Source organism: Haematobia irritans, chromosome 5 (genome assembly GCF_050003625.1).
Source record: "Haematobia irritans isolate KBUSLIRL chromosome 5, ASM5000362v1, whole genome shotgun sequence".
Classification (NCBI taxonomy): domain Eukaryota; kingdom Metazoa; phylum Arthropoda; class Insecta; order Diptera; family Muscidae; genus Haematobia; species Haematobia irritans.
Genome location: NC_134401.1, coordinates 127470914 through 127495952, shown reverse-complemented (window position 1 = coordinate 127495952; position 25039 = coordinate 127470914). Strand labels below are relative to the sequence as shown.

General features: G+C 30.0%; 1 protein-coding gene across 2 annotated transcripts in view; it reads left to right on the top strand.

The window, feature by feature from the left end:
• LOC142238937 (semaphorin-2A-like) overlaps positions 1 to 25039 on the top strand; it is a 525466-nt gene that overhangs the window by 473944 nt on the left and 26483 nt on the right. For both annotated transcript variants that reach the window (XM_075310669.1, XM_075310668.1), the window contains exons 10-12: positions 12885 to 13113; positions 19722 to 20058; positions 20265 to 20428. In XM_075310669.1, coding sequence (XP_075166784.1) covers positions 12885 to 13113; positions 19722 to 20058; positions 20265 to 20428 — 730 coding nt within the window. The remainder of the gene's footprint in view (positions 1 to 12884; positions 13114 to 19721; positions 20059 to 20264; positions 20429 to 25039) is intronic.

Sequence of the window (25039 nt, the reverse complement as noted above, 5' to 3'; positions counted from 1 at the left end):
TTTGAGCAATTAAATTTCGAAAAGAAGAATAGAAAATCACTATCAAAGTAAAAAAATAATAAAGAAAATCATCCCCGCGGGGATTTGAACCTGTGCCATTTGACTTTTTCACTTTCATGAAAGTTCTTTTGAGAAGGTTTTGCAAATTACGATAATTTTTAATTTTTATACCCTCCACCATAGAATGGGGGTATATTGACTTTGTTATTCCGTTTGTAACACATCGAAATATTGCTCTAAGACCCCATAAAGTATATATATTCTGGGTCGTGGTGAAATTCTGAGTCGATCTGAGCATGTCCGTCTGTTAGGTTAGGTTAGGTGGCAGTCCGATGTATCAGGCTCACTTAGACTATTCAGTCCATTGTGATACCACATTGGTGAACTTCTCTCTTATCACAGAGTGCTGCCCGATTCCATGTTAAGCTCAATTGCAAGGGACCTCCTTTTTATAGCCGAGTCCGAACGGCGTTCCACATTGCAGTGAAACCACTTAGAGAAGCTTTGAAACCCTCAGAAATGTCACCAGCATTACTGAGGTGGGATAATCCACTGCTGAAAACTTTTTGGTGTTCGGTCGAAGCAGGAATCGAACCCACGACCTTGTGTATGCAAGGCGGGCATGCTAACCATTGCACCACGGTGGCTCCCGTGGTGCAATGGTCTGCTGAAATCACGTCTGTTGAAATCACGCTAACTTCCGAACGAAACAAGCTATCGACTTGGAACTTGGCACAAATAGTTGTTATTGATGTAGGTCGGATGGTATTGCAAATGGGCCATAGCGGTCCACTTTTACGTATAGCCCCCATATAAAGGGACCCCCAAATTTGGCTTGAGATTGCTCTAAGAGAAGCAAATTTCATCCGATCCGGCTGAAATTGGGTACATAGTGTTAGTATATGGTCTCTAAAAACCATGCAAAAATTGGTCTATATTGGTCCATTTTTACGTATAGCCCCCATATAAACGGACCCCCAAATTTGGCTTGTGATTGCTCCAAGAGAAGCAAATTTCATCCAATCCGGCTGAAATTTGGTACATGGTGTTAGTATATGGTCTCTAATAACCATGCAAACATTGGTCCATATCGGTCCATAATTACATATAGCCCCCATATAAACCGATCCCCCGATTTGGCTTGCGGAGCCTCTAAGAGAAGCAAATTTCATCCGATTCGGCTGAAATTTGGTACATGGTATTGGTATATATTCTCTAATGACCATGCAAAAATTTGGTCCACATCGGTCCATAATTATATAAAGCGACCATATAAACCGATCCCCCGATTTGGCTTACGGAGCCTCTAAGAGAAGCAAATTTCATCCGATCCGGCTGAAATTTGGTACATGGTGTTGGTATATGTTCTCTAATGACCATGCAAAAACTGGTCCATATCGGTCCATAATTATATATAGCCTCCATATAAATCGATTCCCAGATTTGTCCTCCGGAGAGTCTTGGAGGAGCAAAATTCATCCGATACGGTTGAAATTTGGAACATGGTGTTAGAATGTGGTCTCTAACAAACACGCAAGAATTGGTCCATATCGGTCCATAATTATATATAGCCCCCATTTTGATCTCCGTTCCCCAGATTTGATCTCCGGAGCCTCTTGGAGGAACAAAATTCATCCGATCCGGTTGAAATTTGCAACGTGGTGTAAGTATAAGGCCGCTAATATCCATGCCAAAATTGGTCCATATCGGTCTATAGTTATATATAGCCGATCCCCAATCACACAAAAAGTGGTCGATATCGCTTCATATTCATGGTTGCCACCCGAGCCAAAATTAATCTACCAAAATTTTATTTTTATGGAAAACATTGTCAAAATGTTATTTCTATAGAAAATTTTGTCAAAATTTTATTTCTATAGAAATTTTTGTCAAAATTTTATTTCCATAGAAAATTTTGTAAAAATTTTATTTCTATAGAAAATTTTGTCATAATTTTATTTCTATAGAAAATTTTGTCAACATTTTATTTCTATAGAAACTTTAAACTTAATTATATACGTATTTAATCGGCCTTTTTTAGTTTAATATGTACTACGTATGGAGTACCTTGTAATTTAGAAGACGGTGTTAGGAAGTTTTAAGATACCTTGCCATCCGCAAGTGTTACCGCAACCCAAGTAATTCGATTGTAGCTGACAGTCTTCAGTAGAAGTTTCTACGCAATCCATGGTGGAGGGTATATAAGCTTCGGCCTGGCCGAACTTACGGCCGTATATACTTGTTTGTTTGTTTGTTTTTTTTTTTTTAAGGGTTTTGTTCTTAATATTTTGTAAATTGCGGGAGCCATAACTTAGGATGCATATTCTTTTATATTAGGTCAATGTTTTTTCCAGTGTAGTTCTCAATTTTTCTAAACAAAATTTTACCACATTTTAGAAATCTATGTGATTTTTCTCCACGTATATACTATATTAATATATATGCTTTATTATATTAAATAACGTATATAAATAATAATCTACATTAAATCCTATTTTATAACCCAATGACCCATAACCAGACGCTACGAAAAATCTGTATGCAAAAAATAACAAATAATATAATATACTATGAGCTTCTGGAGTAAAAGGAAGTTCATACTAAATGTCTGTTAAGTACACTGATACTATTACAAGTATGAGCATATATATACATATAAGAGCAATTGCAAATGGAAATGTGGTAGTAGTAGTGTCTGGGAACACTTCGAGTGGTCTTTGCCGCAGGATGTTGGCCTTTGTGTTTATATGTTCATACGTATGTTCTTGCATACCACTCTTCTTCTTTCTCTTTCTCTCTCGCTCTATCTCTCTTTCTGGTTGGGGTCTATGTATTTGTGACGATTTATTGCACCTGCTATAAATTCTTAAAAAGTGAAGTTTTTATTTTCATGGTGTTTGCAACAAAAAAAGAAGTACACTTGCTGCTTGTGTATATGTGCGTTTGCATATGACTGTGTGTATGTCACAAACCCAAGAATACTTAAATCAATGAAAGTGTGTGTTTTTCACTAAATGGTATTAAGAAAAATGGTGGTATATATATTTTCTTTTAACTTTTATATCTTACATTTTATACTTAGTTTCTTCTCATTCTTTTTCATTTGAAATGGAGAGAAATATCAAGCAGAGTGAATCGAATAGAAATGTGCTTTAAAAAAATTTAAACTGTGAACAATTTAAATGGCAAAGTTAAAGTTTAATGAATAAAAATCACGGCAAGAAGAGAGTTGATTAATAACATGGTGATAAATAAGCAAAGCATTTATCCTAAACCTTTGGAAGAATTAAATGTTATTTTAGGAAATTATTCCCCTGTTATTCCACAATCTCATACGAATGCTTTCGTTTATTTATCAAATAAAAAATTGAGTTGGTTCTCCTACTTCACAAAGAAATTAATTTCATATTTTGCTGTAGAATAGGCGTCGAATATATACCCTATGTGTCATAATAACTTCAAATTCTTAATGAATTCTCATACCGCAAATTTAATACGCACTTCCAATATCCACGTTAACTAGGTTTCAACTGTCATTTGCCTTATAAAACCATATTTCAAATCTGGAAAAATGTTGGTTTTGATCGTAGTTTGTAGAGCCTATAAAAATATTTATTTTTTATAATTAATATATTTTCGTGCAAACAAAATAAACTTTCAAACATGGAGGGAATGGGGTTTCGTACGATGGACAGTAACAGAGCATTTATATTATAGTGTATATTTTTTCTAAAAATACACTTGTACGTTTTTCTTCCTATCGAAAGCATTAAATATTGCATTTTTCTAGATTAAAATGTTTTTCTTTAACAAAAACAGATAAACCTCTCTGTCCAACTTTCACAATTTCTGCAACTTTTTTCCTTCACTTCACAATTTTTGGAACATTTTCTTTTGAAAAGTATGGTGAAAAGAAAAACTCACGGAAATTTCCAAATGTGCCGGAACACCGTTGACAATGCAAGCCAAATTGCAGATTCCTGGATTTTTTTCATTTTGTTTTTTGTGTTACTACTTCAGCGTGTGAAAAATCAAACAAACAACACGTTTTCTGTTAAAAACACATGACATTTACACATGTTCAAAAGCGGAAAAATATAGAAAATATATTTACAGACGAAAAATGAATGAAAACGAAGCATACATGAAGATGGTTAGTGTTGTTAGGATTTTTAATACACATTTGAAATAGGGATCTATAGCGCAAACCAATAATCGATTTTTCGACTTTTCGATTATTGAATTTTAATCAAAAATCGATTTTCGACTATTTTTACGAATCAAAATTCGAATATTCGATTTCATTGAAATAATGATTATACAAAATAATTATTTTATTTTTTCGATTTTATGAAATCTATTTATCTTTTTACGAGTGTTATAAGCACCAGTTGGTAAGAAACCCCAAAACAATAGTGCTATAGTAAAACATTTTAAATTTTTTTTCAATTTGTTTAATATTTATATTTCAAATGTTAAATATAAAAATTTAACATGTATGGAGATTTAAAGATTCTTAAAAAAAAAACTTCAAAAGCGGTGTTATAAAATCATAGCTTTCTTTTATACCATCTCAAATTATTTAGTATTATCGTTTATGTCTATTTTCCAAGTCCATTGAAATAGCTCCAAAAATATCTTTACCCATGCTTATGTACATATTTATTCAAAACTTGTATTTGTACATGAATATAAAAATATATACTGCTTTAGGCTAAACTATAGAAAAACTTAACTGCTTTGTATGCATGTTTAAGCATGCATTCCATGTCACATTTGCATGCAATCATAAGAAGGATGCATAAAAAGCAGCAACAAAACTTGCTAAAACTAGAAAGAATAAACACTAAAAATAGTTCGGGCACAAAAAAAAAAACAAAATTATAAAACTTGAAATTGCAGATAAATACGGCAGAATATTCAAAGGACAAAAAATTGTGTATATATATAGAATTGGAAATAAGGTCAATTGAGAGTAAACATATGAACTACAAAAAACATCTTATGGACATAGAAAACAACAGATATAAATGTAGGATTAAACAAAAATCGATATATTATAAGCAATCCTTAAAGAAAAACATCATTTTCACACTTATGATACTTTTTTATGTAAACACGTATTGCATATCCACATTATATAAATGTTACAAATATAAAGAAAACAACAAGAACTAAAATATGGTGTGCAAAATGTCTGAGCCTTAAAAATCATATAATCCCAAGCACTACACGTGGATGCAACTTTGGAAAAAAGAAATATCATATTCCTTTTATATGGCGACATAAGAACCTCACACCTTTACGAGATTCAATCTCAAGCTGAGTCAAATAAAGTTTTTATACATTGCTAGACATCTTCAAGTGGAAAGTAATAAAAATAAAAAAATTTTTAAATGTTATTATATAGCTGTAATTGTAGATTGAATTATAACATTAAGTCAAATAAAGTGAACATTATACACCCAGAGAAGGAATATGATCACCTCAACCATGTTTCGAGAGCAAAATATTATTTTTGGACGGAGAACATGTAACATGTTTGCGGTAACCATGTTATTTTCTCAAAAAGCATATGTCTGATTTCGGCAACCATGTATATGTTTGCCGAGAAAAGAACATTTTTGCGACAAAAATGTTCAATGGTCACCGTCCAAAAATAACATTTTGCTCTTAAAACATGTTTGGGGTGATCATATTCCTTCTCTGCGTGTATATCGGTGTACTATTAACTCAAGTTATATTTAATTTACTTGCTTCAAATATAATAAAAGTAAAATAAATTGAATAAGATACAACAGTGTAAAATTATTTCAGAGATTAAATAAAATAATAATTTTGTCAAAATTTTGTTTCTAGAGAAAATTTTGGCAAATGTTTATTTCTTTAGAAAATTTTACAAATTTTTATTTCTGTAGAAAATTTTGTCAAAATTTTATTTCTATAGAATATTGTGGCAAATTTTTATTTCTATTTTTATTGCGAAAGAAAATTTTGTCAAAATTTTATTTCTATAGAAAATTTTGAAAAAAAAAAAATATTTCCATAGAAATTGCTATGAAAATTTTATTTCTTTAAAAAATGTTGCCACAATTTTTTTCTGTAGAAAATTTTGGTAAAATCTCATTTCTATAGAAAATTTTGTCAAACTTTTATTTCTATAGAAAATTTTTTGTCAAATTTTATTCTATAGAAAATTTTGTCAAAACTTTATTTCTATAGAAAATTTTGTCAACATTTTATTTCTAAAAAATATTTTGTCAACATTTTATTTCTAAAAAATATTTTGTCAACATTTTATTTCGATAAATTTTGTCAAAATTTTATTTCTATAGAAGATGTTGTCAAAATTTTATTTCTATAGAAAATTTTGTCAAAATTTTATTTCTAAAGAAAATTTTGTCAAAGTTTCATTTCTATAGAAAATTTTGTCAAAGTTTCATTTCTATAGAAAATTTTGTCAAAATTTTATTTCTATAGAAAATTTGGTCAAAATTTTATTTCTATAGAATTTTTTTTTTGTTTTTTCAAAAATTTATTTCTATAGAACATTTTGTCAAAATTTTATTTCTATAGAAAATTTTGTCAAAATTTTATTTCTTTAGAAAATTTGGTCAAAATTTTATTTCTATAGATTTTTTTTTTCAAAATTTTATATCTATAGAACATTTTGTCAAAATTTTATTTCTATAGAAAATTTTGTCAAAACTTTATTTCTATAGAAAATTTTGTCAAAATTTTTTTTTCGATAAATTTTGTCAAAATTTTTATTTCTATAGGAATTGTTATGCAAATTTTATTTATATGGAAAATTTTGTGAAAATTTTATTTATATTTATTTATTTTATTTCTATAGAAATTGTTATGAAAATTTTATGTCTATAGGAAATTTTGTCAAAATTTTATTTCTAAAGAAAATTTTGTCAAAGTTTCATTTCTATAGAAAATTTTGACAAAATCTTATTTCTATAGAAAATTATATCAAAATTTTATTTCTATAGAAAATTTTGTCAAAATTTTATTTCTTTAGAAAATTTAGTCAAAATTTTATTTCTATAGAATTTTTTTTTTTCAAAATTTTATTTCTATAGAACATTTTGTCAAAATTTAATTTCTATAGAAAATTGTGTCAAAATTTTATTTCGTTGTCGTTGTTTTTTTATTTCAGCTTAAAAACATACATTGCCTAAACTACAAGTGTAGTTTAACCAACAGAGGAAAAAAATGTTTGTCAAATTTATTTGGGCAAAGCCCTATAGACTGCAAAATGGTTGGATGGACGCACGTTTCGGAATTACCACATTCCTCATCAGCATCCTCGACTTGCAACAAAACTATCAAGAATAAATTCAGGCAGTTCATTAAACCCAACTATGAACAACATCCAACCATCTTGCAGTATATAGGGCTTTGCCCAAATAAATTTGACAAACATTCTTTTCCTCTGTTGGCTAAGCTACACTTGCAGTTTAGTCACTGTCTGGTTTTAAGCTGAAATAAAAACACAACAACAACAAAACAAAACAATAACAAAACGAATGGAAAATTTTATTTCTATAGAAAATTTTGTCATGATTTTATTTATGTAGATATTTTGGTCAAAATTTTATTTCTATAGCAATTTTTTTTAAATTTTATTTCTATAAAAAATTTTGTGAAAATTTTATTTCTATAGAAAATTTTGTCAAAATTTTATTTCTATAGACATTTTTGTCAAAATTTTATTTCTATAGACATTTTTGTCAAAATTTTATTTCTATGGAAAATTTTTTTCAAAATTTTATTTCTATAGAAAATTTTATCAACATTTTATTTCTATAGAAATTGTTATGAAAATTTTTATTGCTTTAGAAAATGTTGGCACAATTTTATTTCTATAAAAAATTTTGTCAAAATGTTAGTTCTATTGCAATTTTTGTCAACATTTTATTTGTACAGAAAAAATTTTTACATTTTTTCTATAGAATATTTGGTATTTTTTTCATAGAACATTTTTCAAAATTTTATTTCTATAGAAGGTTAGGTTAGGTTAGGTGGAAGCCCGATGTATCAGGCTCACTTAGACTATTCAGTCTATTGTGATACCACATTGGTGAACTTCTCTCTTATCACTGAGTGCTGCCCGATTCCATGTTAAGCTCAATGGCAAGGGACCTCCTTTTTATAGCCGAGTCCGAACGGCGTTCCACATTGCAGTGAAACCACTTAGATAAGTTATGAGACCCTCAGAAATGTCACCAGCATTACTGAGGTGGGATAATCCATCGCTGAAAAACTTTTTGGTGTTCGGTCGAAGCAGGAATCGAACCCACGACCTTGTGTATGCAAGGCGGGCATGCTAACCATTGCACCACGGTGGCTCCCATTTCTATAGAATTTTTTTCTATAGAAATTTTTGTCAACATATTATTTCAACGGAAAACATTTGCAAAGTTTCTTCTATAGAATATTTGGAGAAAATTTTTTTCCATAGAAAATTTTTGTAAATTTTGTTTTCTATAGAAAATTTGTGATGTGCCTTTTAGGTGGAGAGGAATATTTTGCAAAATCTACCAAAACACCAAGAATTCTACCAATCTGCCAAACAGTAAAAAATCTACCATTTTGGATAGAATTCTACCATATGTGGCAATCTTAATGACTATCGCGTTCTGCGGGGAAGCACTTGAAAAGAAATGTTTGAAGAACAACTGCCAAATTATTTTTGCTGGGTAATAATATACAAACCTCATTCAGTCGTTTGGTATGAATCAATGATTCTTAAATACTAAATGAAAGTAATGTCAGAGTAGGCTATTATTTTCAAGATGTTTCCCAATCTCTATACATCCCAGCAAAACTCGGTAATCTTATTAATAAGCTTCGCTCTGTCTTATGGTACATTTCCACTCGCATGTGCTAGGAGGAAGGGAACTATCGTGGTTCAATGTTTAGCATGCCCGCCTTGCACACACAAGGTCGTGGGTTCGATTCCTTCTTCGACCGAACACCAAAAAGTTTTTCAGCGATTTATTATCCGACCTTAGTAATACTGATGACATGTCTGGGTGTTTGAAAGCTTCTCTAAAGGTTTCACTGCAATGTGGAACGTCTTTCGGATCGGCTATAAAAAGGAGGTCCCTTGTCATTGAGCTTAACATGAACTTGGTCAGCACTCAGTGATAAGAGAGAAGTTCACCACTGTCGTATCACAATGGACTGAGTAGTCTAAGTGAGCCTGATACATCGGGCTGCGACCTAATCTAACCTAGGAGGAAAGTCATGAAATAAACACTGTCAATAGGTAATCACATATTCGTAGGTGTTCCAGAATGTGAACATTAACCACTTATTTTCCGAGGTATCAAAATCTCAAAAATAATTAAATTGTGCGTGACATGCTTTACATATTGCGAATAATTATCAAAAAATTTTAAGAAGTATTTATTACGGTCACTATAGTTTAATCACAACAACTCACCGTAATATATTGCAATATATATTTTCAGTTTTACAACTGGTAATGCAAATGGTATTGAGATGTGATTACCTAGTTTTTATTGAGATTTTGTTATTTTCTTCAATATATTTATACCAATAAAACAATTATTTTTATATATTTGTAATCTCAAAATTTTCTTAAATACGATCACATTTTAGAAAAGCTCAATGCCTTTCTTCTCTTCTGGCTTTGAAGTAACAAATCTTTGTGTTGCAATCATGCTGCAGGTGTTCTGGTAATATTTTCGAAGCCATAGTAAAACCACAATCATGCATATCCTTATGTATACACATACACACACAGCACCATGACAAATTTATTGTCCTCCTCTCACAGATAGAGTAGAATACATATACCCCAGTTTTTGCATACGGTTGGATTTTCTTTTTCATTATGCAATGCAATTTTATGAAGATATTTTTTACAACTTAAAACAATATGGTTAAATGTAATTTTAAATGTAATATTTTTCCTTGTGGGTTTTTGGGTCAAGATTAAAGTAAAGATTTAAAATGTGTTTTGTTTTGTTTTTCTGTCAAATAGTTTCTAGTATAGATTGTATTGTGTAAATAAAATGTTGAAATAATTACATTTAAATGGATTAATGGGAAGTCGATGTGTTTTTGGGGAACTTAATAGTAAAAAAGTATAAACGTCCGTAAGTTCGGCCAGGCCGAATCTTATGTACCTTCCACCATGGATTGCGTAGAAACTTCTACTAAAGACTGTTATACACAATCGAACTACTTGGGTTGTGGTACCTTAAATCGTTTTCTAAATTGTAAGTTAGTCCACACGTGGTATATATTAGACAAAAAGGTATGTAAGTCTACAAATAATTACGAATCGATATGGACTTTTGCACGGTACGTAGGGAGCCAGAATTGAAATATGGCGGTCGCTTATATGAACTTGATATGGACCAATTTTTGTGTGATTGGGGATCGATTTTTATGAGGGCTATATATAACTATAGACCGATATGGACCTAGTTAGGCATGGTTGTTAACGGCCATATACAAGCACAATGTACCAAATTTCAACTGACTCGGATGAAACTTGCTCCTCCAAGAGGCTCCAAAACCAAATCTCGGGATCGGTTTATATGAGGGCTATATATGATTATGGACTGATATGGACCACTTTTGGCATGGTTGTTAAATATCATATACTACCACCACGTACAAAATTTCAACCAGATCGGATGAATTTTGTTTCTCCACAAGGCACCGGAGGTCAAATCTGGGGATCGGTTTATATGGGGGCTATATATAATTATGGACTGATATAAACCAATTCATGCATGGTTGTTAGATACCATATACTAACATCATGTACCAAATTTCAACCGAATCCGATGAATTTTGCTTTTCCAAGGGGCTCCGGAGGGCAAATCTGGGGATCGGTTTATATGGGGGCTATATATAATTATGGACCGATGTGGACCAATTTTTGCATGGTTGTTAGAGACCATATACTTACACCATGTACCAAATTTCAGCCGGATCGGATGAAATTTTCTTCTCTTAGAGGCTCCGCAAGCCAAATCTGGGGATCGGTTTATATGGGGGCTATATATAATTAAGGACCGATGTGGACCATTTTTTGCATGGTTGTTAGAGACCATATACTAACACCATGTACCAAATTTCACCCGGATCGGATGAAATTTGCTTCTCTTAGAGGGTCTGCAAGCCAAATTTGGGTGTCCGTTTATATGGGGGCTATACGTAAAAGTGGACCGATATGGCCCATTTTCAATACCATCAATAACAACTACTTGTGCCAAGTCGATAGCTTGTTTCATTCGGAAGTTAGCGTGATTTCAACAGACGGACGGACGGACATGCTCAGATCGACTCAGAATTTCACCACGACCCACAATATATATACTTTATGGGGACTTAGAGCAATATTTCGATGTGTTACAAACGGAATGACAAAGTTAATATACCCCCCCCCCCATCCTATGGTGGTGGGTATAAAATAGAGGTTGAAAAATATTTTGCAATTTTAATATGAAGAAAGTCCCTTATATGCGAGCAAAACCCCAACTGAGTACCACCGTCTGATATGGAGAAAATTGAACATCTATCACGGATGAAAAAGACTGTTTTTCATATATTTGGGTGTAAAAATTATATGTTTGGAACTCAATTTTTTTAACACAATATTGTTACGTGCAAGCATATAATGATTATAAACTATCATAACATGTTTGGGACATAAAATGTTTGTAAATATAGTAGGCTTAGATGCAAACGTATATTAATTTGGAAATAGCCTATAAACATATATGTGTTTACAAAGAGAGACCTAGAGAGTATGCTGCAAGTAAAATAATGGAAGTAACCAATTGTCGCCTTAAAAATATATCCACACAAAAAAAAATTCATTAAATTTTTTACTACCAGTGTATGCCCTAAGGTGAAACATAATATGTTTGAACAATGCAAACAATATTTTGTTTGGACCAATACTGCAAATAGATACGCTTGAAGCAAAATGTGTTTGGGGTATATGTTACAGAAGCGAATTTTTTGAGGGTGATTGCATGAGAGTGTATGAAAAAAATATAGCCACCTAATATTAAACAACATAAATAAAGGGTGATCTTTTAGATATTATCTTTTTAACAAGACTGCTTTAAACAGCTGACGAACGTTTCGTGTTTAGTGTAACTGTTAAATATCTCCAGTTTTGTCTATAATTTATCATAGATCGTCTTCTAAACGAAGAATTCTTGAAATTTATTGAATTTTATTATCAAAATGCGTGCTCTGGAGTGGAGATCAGCTAGTAGCATTGCCAAAGTTATCCATCCATCTAGAAAACGTCTCAGTTTTGTGCGGTTTATGGGATGGAGGCATCATTGGAACATACCTCATCAAACATGATGCCAATTGTAACGTAACTCTGAAAGGTTACAAATTGTTTTTTTTTTTTATAAAAAATGCACAGCGTAACAAATGAGCGGCGATATTAGTGAACATTTTATTTCACGTTCGTAATAGTCAATTGGCCCCTTATATCGTGCCTCTAGATTTTTTTTGTGGGGCTATGTGAAAGCTCATGTTGATACTGACAAGTTCGCTCCAACTGATGCATTGGACGATATTAACATTGAAGCATTATGCCAAAATTTGGACTAAGCGAAAGGGTCATTTGAGGCCCAATCGCAGTCAACATTGGCATGAAATACTCTTTAAACTATAAAGTATATGGACCGTACTATCGTGTCAAAGAAAAATTTCATGCATTTTTCTGAATTTTATTTATTTTTTGTATGTTCTCTAGTTCTTAAACAATCACCCTTTAGTACAATAATAAATCTTTATATTTGGACAAAAATGACAAGACACCTTAACTAAAAAAATTGCATTTTTTTCTTTATTTATTACAGGTAAATTCAAGGAGCAAGCCACCTCAAATTCTGCTTGGTTACCAGTACTGAATTCCAAAGTACCTGAGCCACGTCCCGGGACATGTGTTGAAGATACCACTGCGCTACCAGATTTAGTGCTCAATTTCATACGCAAACATCCCCTAATGGATAAAGCCATCGATCATGAATTTGGCAATCCAGTGTTTTATAAACGTGATATTATCTTGACCAAATTGGTTGTGGACAAGTAAGTATTTGGCTTCCTCAGCATATGTGGCAAGAGAATGAGAGAGAGAGAGTGAAAGACATTTTTCTTCTACAGTTCACTTTAGTTTGTGTGGTGTGGCAGCAAAAAGATGGACCATTTAATCTTTTTGCCACACACAAACTCCACAAATCTACGTAAGGAAAGGGTATCACCAACTCCATAGCTTGGTGTCCACATTCTTTTTTTTTTTTTTTTTCTTTTGGTTTTCTTGTTCCTAGAGTCTCAAGATATTTATGGCATAATATTTTAAACAATGACTTTGTAATAGCAACATAGTTTGTCCATAAGAGCCATTTCGGTTGTCGTCATTGTAAGTGGTCTCATAGAGAAATCTTAAGTTTTTGTACGTTTGCCAAAGGAAAAAACAAAAAGGAAAGCTGTAAAACAAAAGTTATTTGCCCAAGTATGAAAACATTAGAGTACCAACAAACATGAGAACAACTACAAAAGGTCAGCTTGTGGACTTGGGGCATAATAATGACCCTAGGACCACAAGAAAACCTCAAGAAGTTGAAACGAGTCCAAAAGTTTTTTGTTCAAATATATACTGGCTATAAATTAGTACTACCAATTTACTATGGCTAGGGCTTTGTTGGTTTTGTAAACAAAAACGACAAAATTTTTTAAAAGTATTTTTGGCTAAATTAGGAATTCAAGAAACATAGCGGCAATATATATGTTTATATACCCAACAAGATATTTGAGAAGATATGAGAATTATCATTAGGATCGGCTGTGGATTCAAAAGGCTTTAATTTTACGATGTGTTTTGCCTCAATGAGAGCCACAGTTCAACTCAAATTCGTCTATTCGTAATCCAAAAATAAGAATGAGGAATCTAGGTGAATTTAGAGGCCACTTCATTCCAAATATTATTCTGGTGGAAAAAAAGCTGCGTAATGTTTACAACATTTGTAATTAAAATTGAGCCAATGAACCAATTTTCACTCACGGTTGCCAAATTTTTTTGGCTCGGTTGCCACTCGAGCCAAAAATAAACTACCAACATTTAGAAAAAAATTTACCAAAATAATACCATTATAGTATTTGTCAGATTTTCTATAGAAATAAAATTTTGACAAAATTTTCCATTGAAGTAAAACTATCAAAATTTTATTTCTCTAGAAAATTTTGTCAAAATTTTATTTCTATAGAAAAAGTTTTCTATAGAAATTTATTTTTGACAAAATTTTATTTCAATAGAAAATTTTGTCAAAATTTTATTTCTATAGGATATTTTGTAAAAATTTTATTTCTATAGAAAATGTTTTCAAAATTTTATTTCTATAGAAAATTTTGTCAACATTTTATTTCTATAGAAAATTTTGTCAAAATTTTATTTTATAGAAAATTTTGTCAAAATTTTATTTCTATAAAAAATTTTGTCAAAATTTTATTTCTATAGAAAATATTGACAAAATTTTATTTCTATAGAAAATTTTGTCAAAATTTTATTTCTACAGAAAATTTTGTCAAAATTTTATTTCTATAGAAAATTTTGTCAAAACTTTATTTCTATAGAAAATTTTGTCAAAACTTTATTTCTATATAACACTTTGTCAAAATTTTATTTCTATAGAAAATTTTGTCAAAATTTTATTTCAATAGAAAATTTTGTCAAAATTTTATTGATGTCAAAATGTTATTTCTATAGAAATTGTTATAATAATTTTATTTCTTTAGAAAATTTTGTCAAAAATTTTATTATTATAGAAAATTTTGACAAATTTTTATTTCTATAGAAAATTTTGTCAAAATTTTATTTGTATAGAAAATTTTGTCAAAATTTTATTTCTATAGAAAATTTTGTCAAAATTTTATTTCTTTAGAATATTTTATCGAAATTTTATTGTTGTAGACAATTTTGTCAAAATTTTATTGACGTCAAAATGTTATTTCTATAGAAATTGTTATGATAATTTTATTTCTTTACCAAAATACTACCTTTACCAAAATACTACCATTATAGTATTTGTCAGATTTTCTATAGAAATAAAATTTTGACAAAATTTTCCATTGAAGTAAAACATTGTCAAAATTTTATTTCTCTAGAATTCTATAGAAATTTTATTTCTATAGAAAAAGTTTTCTATAGAAATTTATTTTTGACAAAATTTTATTTCAATAGAAAATTTCGTTAAAAATTTTATTTCTATAGAAAATTTTATTTGTATAGAAAATTTTGTCAAAATTTTATTTCTATAGAAAATTTTGTCAAAATTTTATTTCTTTAGAAAATTTTGTCAAAATTTTATTGTTGTAGACAATTTTGTCAAAATTTTATTGACGTCAAAATGTTATTTCTATAGAAATTGTTATGATAATTTTATTTCTTTACCAAAATACTACCTTTACCAAAATACTACCATTATAGTATTTGTCAGATTTTCTATAGAAATAAAATTTTGACAACATTTTCCATTGAAGTAAAACTTTGTCAAAATTTTATTTCTCTAGAATTCTATAGAAATTTTATTTCTATAGAAAAAGTTTTCTATAGAAATTTATTTTTGACAAAATTTTATTTCAATAGAAAATTTCGTTAAAAATTTTATTTCTATAGAAAATTTTATTTGTATAGAAAATTTTGTCAAAATTTTATTTCTATAGAAAATTTTGTCAAAATTTTATTGTTGTAGACAATTTTGTCAAAATTTTATTGACGTCAAAATGTTATTTCTATAGAAATAGTTATGATAATTGTATTTCTTTACCAAAATACTACCTTTACCAAAATACTACCATTATAGTATATGTCAGATTTTCTATAGAAATAAAATTTTGACAAAATGTTCCATTGAAGTAAAACTTTGTCAAAATTTTATTTCTCTAGAATTCTATAGAAATTTTATTTCTATAGAAAAAGTTTTCTACAGAAAATTATTTTTTAAAAATTTTATTTCAATAGAAAATTTCGTTAAAAATTTTATTTCTATAGAAAATTTTATTTGTATAGAAAATTTTGTCAAAATTTTAGTTCTGTAGAAAATTTTGTCAAAATTTTATCTGTATAGAAAATTTTGTCAAAATTGTATTTCTATAGAAAATTTTGTCAATATTTTATTTCTATAGAAAATTTTGACAAAATTTTATTTCTACAGAAAATTTTGTCAAAATTTTATTTCTATAGAAAATTTTGTCAAAATTTTATTTCTATAGAAAATTTTGTCAAAATTTTATTTCTATAGAAAATTTTGTCAAAATTTTATTTCTATAGAAAATTTTGTCAATATTTTATTTCTATAGAAAATTTTGTCAACATTTTATTTCTATAGATTTTTTTTATTTTATTCCTACAGAAAACATTTGCAAGATTTTTTCTATAGAATATTTGGTGAACATTTTTTTCCATAGAAAATTTTGTAAAATTTTTTCTATAGAAAATTTATAATGTGCCTTTTAGGTGGAGAGGAATATTTTGCAAAATTTACCAAAACGCTAAGAATTCTACCAATCTGCCAAATAGTTAAAAATCAACCATTTTGAGTAGAATTCTGCCATATGTGGCAATCGTGATGACTATCGTGTTCTGCGGGGAAGCACTTGAAAAGAAATGTTTGAAGAACTGCCAAGTTATTTTTGCTGGGTAATAATGTACAAACCTCATTCAGTCGTTTGGTATGAAGCAATGTCTCTTAAATACAAAATGAAAGTAATGCTAGAGTAGGCAATTATTTTCAAGATGTTCCCCAATTTGTATACATCCCAGAAAACCTCTCATTGCCAGGTAGTCTTATTAATAAGCTTCGCTCTGTCGTATGTCCACTCGCGTGTCCTAAACAGAAAAAAAAATATCACCAAAATATTTCCAATTAAAAAGTTAATTGAAGTTGAACATTTTTCAATTAATAAATTAATTGATAAAATTAACTTTTTAATCATGATAGAAACATTAAGTTTATTAAGTCAATGATTGAACATTTTAAAAATTTTAATTAAAAAATTAATTGATACAATTAACTTTTTAATCAAATTCGGAAGACTAATTCAGTTTAAAAAAGTTCTGATTTTTTTTTAATTTTTAATTAAAAATGTATTTCAAACAATCATTTGTTAATCCAAATAAAAACTCAAAGCCAATCTAACTAAGTAATTAAAAATATTTACCTTTTTTAATTAATAAATTAATTGCGTTTTGCAATCAATATCAATTAAATTTTTAATTGAATCAATTAAAAAATTAATTGAATTTTGCTGAAAAAACAATTAATTTTTTAATCAAGAATTTTTTCTATGCCCAATTAAAACTGTGATTGATACTATCATTTTCGTGATTGAAGACATTTTAATTAAAAAATTAATTGGATCAATTAATTTGGTGATTGAATCAGAGAAAAATTTTTTTGTGTGTAGGAGGAAGGGAGCCATCGTGGTGCAATGTTTAGCATGCCCGCCTGACACACACAAGGTCGTGGGTTCGATTCCTGCTTCGATCGAACACCAAACATTTTTCAGCGGTGGATTTCCAACCTCAATAATACTGGTGACATTTCCGAGTGTTTCAAAGCTTCTCTAAGTGGTTTCACTGCAATGTGGAATGCCTTTCGGATCGGCTATAAAATTGAGGTCCCTTGTCGTTGAGCTTAACATGGAATCGGTCAGCACTCAGTGATAAGAGTGGTATCACAATGGACTGAAAACTCTTAGTGAGCCTAATACATTGGGCTGCCACCTAACCTTACCTAACCTAAGAGGCACTTCACAAATTTTGAAAAAAAAATAAATTATTTCTCATTTTAAAAATCTAATTTTCAAAGTTTCGGAAAATTTATGTAATTTTTCGTTGTCCTTATGAAAAACATTCTTAATGTCAGTGAAACAATTTGGCTTAACTTTATTGTAATATTCTTGTTATACCCTCTACTATAGGATGGGGATTTATTAGCTTTGACATTCCCGTTGTAACACACCGAGAAAACAAAATGTTTGCTACAAAAATGTTCCATGTTCACCGTTCAAAAATAACACTTTGCTCTTTAAGCATGTTTTGGGATGATAATATTCCTTCTGTTATTCGCGAAAAATATCATGACTCACTAATAATTTTATGATTAATTTACCTTACTGAAGTGTCTGAAAACATGAGCTTTATTAAAATCGAGAGTGTTATTAAACTCTTAACATCCCAGGTGTCACTAAAATTGTAATCGAATTTAATTCTTAAGCGTTTTATGTTGGTTGGCAGCAATATGTTCGTGAGTGTAATTACTCACGCACACTCAAGAAGATATTATTTTCGTGACTCACGCTCACGCACGACATTTTGGTTTGTTAATCACGCTCACGCACACTCACGCTGTTGTTATAAGCGTGACTCACGACTCACGCACGAATCACGAAAATGTTCGTTGGTCACGACAATTTCGTGTCACGTGCACACCTCTAGTTTCTACATGTTCTAGTTCTCTACAAGCATGCAAAAATTGGCCCATATCGCTTCATAATGATATATAGCCTACATATAAACCGACCCCCAAACTTGACTTCTGTAGCCCCATTAAAGAACAAATATCATCCGATCCGTTTGAAATTTGACTCTCTAATTACAATGAGGAAATTATTTCATATGGGCCATAATTATTTATAGAATCCACTTTATAAACAGATCAAGACCTGAATTGGCTTATATACTCTTATTTTATCTTACATGGACCCCATATGGACTCTGTTACAAGTTAGAAGACAATGTTCAGGAATAAGACTATAGATTGCCAAAAACGACAAAACGTCTTGTGTGGGATATGTTTAAAAATATTGAACAATATCATGGATGGGGAGAAAAAAATTGATAATTTATCCCTCTAATTTATATTCTAATTTGTATCTCTAATTTATATCCATATACAATATAATTTCAAGCATATCTGAGAACATGGCGACTTTTACTTTCGTGGTCGAATGAATTGCAAACAGCATAGTATACTACAAACGCTATAACAGTTTTCTTTCAAATGCTATAACAATATTTTTAACCTTCATTTCTGTTTGTCTTGACTAAACTTTTTAAAGAGCTGTCGACACAATTTCTTAGGAGTGCAACTAAAAACTAAGCTAAAATTTTCACTTACACCAACATTTTAATGATAGTTTTTTGCGAAAGTAGTACAAACTTTTGACATTTACAAAAAGTTTAGGGTTAAATGAGTGGGGGCAAAATGTTAGTTTGTAAGTAATTTCTAAAGAAATTTTGAAGAATGTTTTATAAATTCTTATGGCATATGATAATGGATTACCAAATAAAATGGATACACAAAACAAGGATACAATTTCCGACATTAGATAGATTTTCTACATTAGTAATTTGAAGTTACTTTATGAAAATATGCTAAAGAGTTAGAGAAGACATTGAAAAAAATATTTAATTGATTAAATATTTCTAAATATTTAAAAATACTGGTAGTGATTTTATAAGGTTGTTAATATTTTATTTAGAAATGTAATATTGCCCAGATATTTAAGAAATCCTGTTTAATATTCACATCATATTTCTCTGTACACATTCTCTTTTCCACTGATTATGTCTTTATGAATTACCATCAATTTCTATTCAATTTTTTTTTGTTTTCTCCCCATTTTTTGTTTTGCAGGATCCGCATTGATAAACTAAATCAAGAATATTTGGTTTATTTCATTGGCACCGCCACAGGCAGTATCTATAAAATTGTGCAATTTATACGCTATGGCCATCGGCATTCGAATCTGTTGGACATCTTCGAAGTGGCTCACAATGAGCCAATACGTGAAATGGGTATTAGCCAGAAAACTGGATCTCTGTATTTGTCCACCGATTATGCGGTTAAACAAATTGATTTGGCAATGTGTGCTAGACGCTATGACTCCTGTTTCCGTTGTGTATCGGATCCCTATTGTGGCTGGGATAAGGATGCTGGTACATGTAAACCATATCAATTGGGATTACTACAGGTATGTTAAAGCATCTCTTAGACGAGAAGAACACAAAGCAAACAATTCATGTTTTGTCTTTTTTGGAGAATTTAAAATTTTTAATTTAAATTTTATTTTATAGTATATCTCAAATTTCATTGTTTGCTTTTCTTGTTTTTGGTTTTTGTTATTCTCGTTATTCTCCATCTCACGTATTTTCATTTCCGTTCATTGCTGCCGTTTAGGATGTTGCCAACGAAACTTCCGGCATTTGTGATACAAGTGTTCTCAAGAAACGTATCACTGCCTCATATGGACAAACTCTGCATCTCTCATGTTTTGTTAAAGTACCCGAAGTTCTAAAACAAAAAACAGTTCGATGGTATCATCATTCAACGGAAAAAGGACGGTAAGTTTTATAGAGAATTTAAGCCATGATATCTAGTAGTGTTACTACCAGGGTCCTTTCCAGTTTTCAATTTGTTTTCGTGTTTTTTGTTTTTGTTCTGTTTTTGGCTTCCTTTGAGAAGATGATATCGTTTTGTGACATCTCGTATATCATTGAGAAGATATTGGAAGTGTCAAATGCGTTTGGAACAAATGTATGAATGAGCTTTAGATTGGCTTAAGGGATGGTGAAGTTTGAGGCATGAGTGCAAAATGCCAGTCAATGAACCTTTTTGTTGTACATGCAAGGGATGGGTTCATTTCGATAGTTGAAATTTAGTTTATTAAAGAAATTTTATTGTTTTTAAAGAAGCCCGGAGACATCCATATATTATGTTTTTATTCATAAGTTAATAAATATTTTTATTGTATATTTTATATTTATTTTATTTCTAGTATATGTAAGTAATGAGTTCATTGCGATAGTTGAAATTTTATTTACTAAATTTATTTGGTTCTATAGAAATTTTATTGGATTTAAAGAAGCCCGGATGTATCCATGCATTATGTTTTTATTCATAAGTTAATAAATATTTTCGTTGTATATTTCATATTTATTTTTTTTTTTAAGTTTTATATAATACATTCATGATTTTTCATGATTTTTATAACCTCCACCATAGGATGGGGGTATATTAACTTTGTCATTCCGTTTGTAACACATCGAAATATTGCTCTAAGACCCCATAAAGCATATTCTGGGTCGTGGTGAAATTCTGAGTCTTTCTGAGCATGTCCGTCCGTCCGTCCGTCTGTTGAAATCACGCTAACTTCCGAACGAAACAAGCTATCGACTTGAAACTTGCCACAAGTAGTTGTTATTGATGTAGGTCGGATGGTATTGCAAATGGGCCCTATCGGTCCACTTTTACGTATATCCCCCATATAAACGGACCCTCAAATTTGGTTTGCGATTGCTCTAAGAGAAGCAAATTTCATCCGATCCGGCTGAAATTTGGTACATGGTGTTAGTATATGGTCTCTAACAACCATGCAAAAATTGGTCCATATCGGTCCACTTTTACGTATAGCCCCCATATAAACGGACCCCCAAATTTGGCTTGCGATTGCTCTAAGAGAAACAAATTTCATCCGATCCGGCTGAAATTTGGTACATGGTGTTAGTATATGGTCTCTAATAACCATGCAGAAATTGGTCCATATCGGTCCATAATTACATATAGCCCCCATATAAACCGATCCCCCGATTTGGCTTGCGGAGCCTCTAAGAAAACCAAATTTTATCCGATGCGGCTGAAATTTGGCACATGTTGTTAGTATATGGTCTCTAACAACCATGCAAAAATTGGTCCACATCGGTCTATAATTATATATAGCCTCCATATAAGCCGATCCCCAGATGTGACCTCCGGAGCCTCTTAGAGGAGCAAAATTCATCCGATCCGGTTGAAATTTGGTACGTGGTGTTAGTATATGGTATCCAACAACCATGCAGGAATTGGTCCATATCGGTCCATAATTATATATAGCCCCCATATAAATCCATCCCCAGATTTGGCTTGCGGAGCCTCTAAGAGAAGCAAATTTCATCCGATCCGGTTGAAATTTGGTACGTGGTGTCAGTATATGATATCGGTTCATAATCATGGTTGCCACTCGAGCCAAAAATAATCTACCAAAATTTTATTTCTATAGACAATTTTGTTAAAATTTTATTTCTATAGAAAATTTTGTCAAAATTTTATTTCTATAGAAAATTTTGTCAAAATTTTATTTCTATAGAAAATTTTTGTTAAAATTTTATTTCTATAGAAAATCTTGTCAAAATTTTATTTCTATAGAAAATTTTGTCAAAATTTTATTTCAATAGAAAATTTTGTCAAAATTTTATTTCTATAGAAAATTTTGTCAAAATTTTATTTCTATAGAAAATTTTGTCAAAATTTTACTTCTATAGAAAATTTTGTCAAAATTTTACTTCTATAGAAAATTTTGTCAAAATTTTACTTCTATAGAAAATTTTTTCCAAATTTTACTTCTATAGAAAATGTTGTCAAAATTTTATTTCTATAGAAAATTTTTGTAAAAATTGTATTTCTATAGAAAATCTTGTTAAAATTTTATTTCTATAGAAAATTTAGTCAAGATTTTATTTCTATAGAAAATTTTGATAAAATTTTATTTCTATAGAAAAGTTTGTTAAAATTTTATTACTGTAGAAAATTTTATCAAAATTTTCTTTCTATAGAAAATTTTGTTAAAATTTTTTATGTCTATAGAAAATTTTGTCAAACTGAATTATATACGTATTTGATCGATCTTTTTTGATTTAATATAACCACGTATGGACTTACATACAATTTAGAAGACGGTGTTAGGAGGTTTTAAGATACCTTGCCATCTGCAAGCGCTACCGCAACTTAAGTATTTCGATTGTGGATGGCAGTGTTTAGAAGAAGTTTCTACGCAATCCATGTTGGAGGGTACATAAGATTCGGCCTGGTCGAACTTACGGCCGTATATACTTGTTTTTAATTAAGCATCAATTGGAATTTTCTTCTAATTATACAATTATTTGGACGTCAATTGCCTGTTTCGGTATCAGGCTAACATGTAATATAATTTTCTTCTTCGAAAATGGAATTTTCTTTTTCGAAGATTGTCTCAAAAATGGTTCGAATAAAGCGTGGGTATAAATTTCAATGACCACAAGAATTAGTTCAATGGTAGCTTATGCAATAAAAATCGTACAATTCTCAAAAATAATTTTTTATTTAATTTTTTGCTTCGAATTCTCTCAAAAAAAAGAATTTTTTTAAAAAAACTTAAGATTACAAGGTCCCAAAAATTTTGACCTTCCTTTGGAATTGACTCCTAGCCAGAGATGCTTTAAATTGAAGCTTTAAACCTAAGACCCATAAAATTAAATTTAGAATAGGGATCTCATTTATGGAATTTGTATTCTCCTATTTCGATATATTTATAAAGCTATTCACGTACAAACAAATGCCAACAAATAATTCAAAGTATTTTTTTTTTAATTTTTGTCCTAAATTTAACAAAAACAGGGTATAAAAAAACATTTTAAAGCAAATACTATGAACTTTCTTTTAATAAATATTGTATTATTTTCAAGAAAAGATTACGAAACCAATTTATTGTATAAATTACGAAACCAATTTATTGTATAAATTGGTTACGTAATCTTTAATACCAAGTAAATATTTTTCAGTGTAAATAGTCTCCAATGGTATGACAATAGAAGATCCTCCGGATTTTGTTTATTTCAGAAGAATTTAAATCACATAAAATTGCAAAGATTTGGAGAACTTTAGATTTCAAATATGGCATAGGGCACTAAGCAATTGCCTTCATTTGAGTTTAAAAATTTCTTAATTGATTTTTAATATTTTTGCAATGCAATGGAACTTTATTTAAAAAAAGTTTTATATTCAAAATATTTTGGGAACATGTCAATAATGTTTAATGTTACCTCTATAAAGAATTTTCTAAACAATTTTTTCTACAGTTTTTTTACTTTTCTACTATTCCAGATTTCCCTTCACTGTTTTGTCGAATAAAATATTCAAAGTATTTTAGGAACCACTTTTCAATGGATATAGAATCAATCCAAAGGCTTATTATTACATTATGTATGCATAAATCAATCTTCTTCGCCCTGTTCATTTGATATATCTAAAGACAAATGGTTATAAATTCTTAAAATTATATTTCGTATTCACAGATGAAATATTTTAAAATATTGGACATATCTAATTGAACAAACATGTTCAGTTATTCAATCCTAATCTTGTCAAACAAGAATGTCAGTAATCTCTGTAATTTGAAAATTTATATCCACCCTGCAGATACACTTAAATACGTATACACACTGACGTTCATACATACAAGAGACAGGCAATTGAAATATGAGTTCTAAATTGCCTTTTAAATACTTGACAATATACTGATCTAACAATAACTCTATTACAAAATACTGTATCGATTTAATCTCTAAATCTTAAGAACTAAACATATACACAGAAACACACCCTCCCGCACACGCACACACATCGATATAAAACATTTAGCTGTGCATATAGTATCCAACTAATTGACACCCATACCAAGGTCCTTAGAACTCATTGTGACAACAAGTGCACTTTCAACCCTCCTTTAATCAAAGATAACTAGAAATTTTGGAAATAGCTACTACATATCATTGGGGTGTGTCGTATGGCCCACAAAAGTATTGATGTATGAATAAATGAAAAATTGTATTTTAAATGAAAATTTTTCACAAATCAAAATATCTTGCAATCTATCTGGAAATAAATAATTTTGAATATTCAAGATTTTCTCCGTATGTAATGAGATGAGGGGGATGATTTCATGTGATAAAGCATTATTGTTAAGAGACTCAAGCAGAAACGAGATGGTGGTAATAACGAATAAAAATTTTATTATGATATCTTAAACAAAAAAAGATCTATAAAATTTGTTACGATTGAATGAAATTTCCTTATACACTGAAAAACAAAAAAATACATGGATTAAATACAATCACGTTGAAAAAAAAATAATACGACACCATATGCGCTTTATTTACATG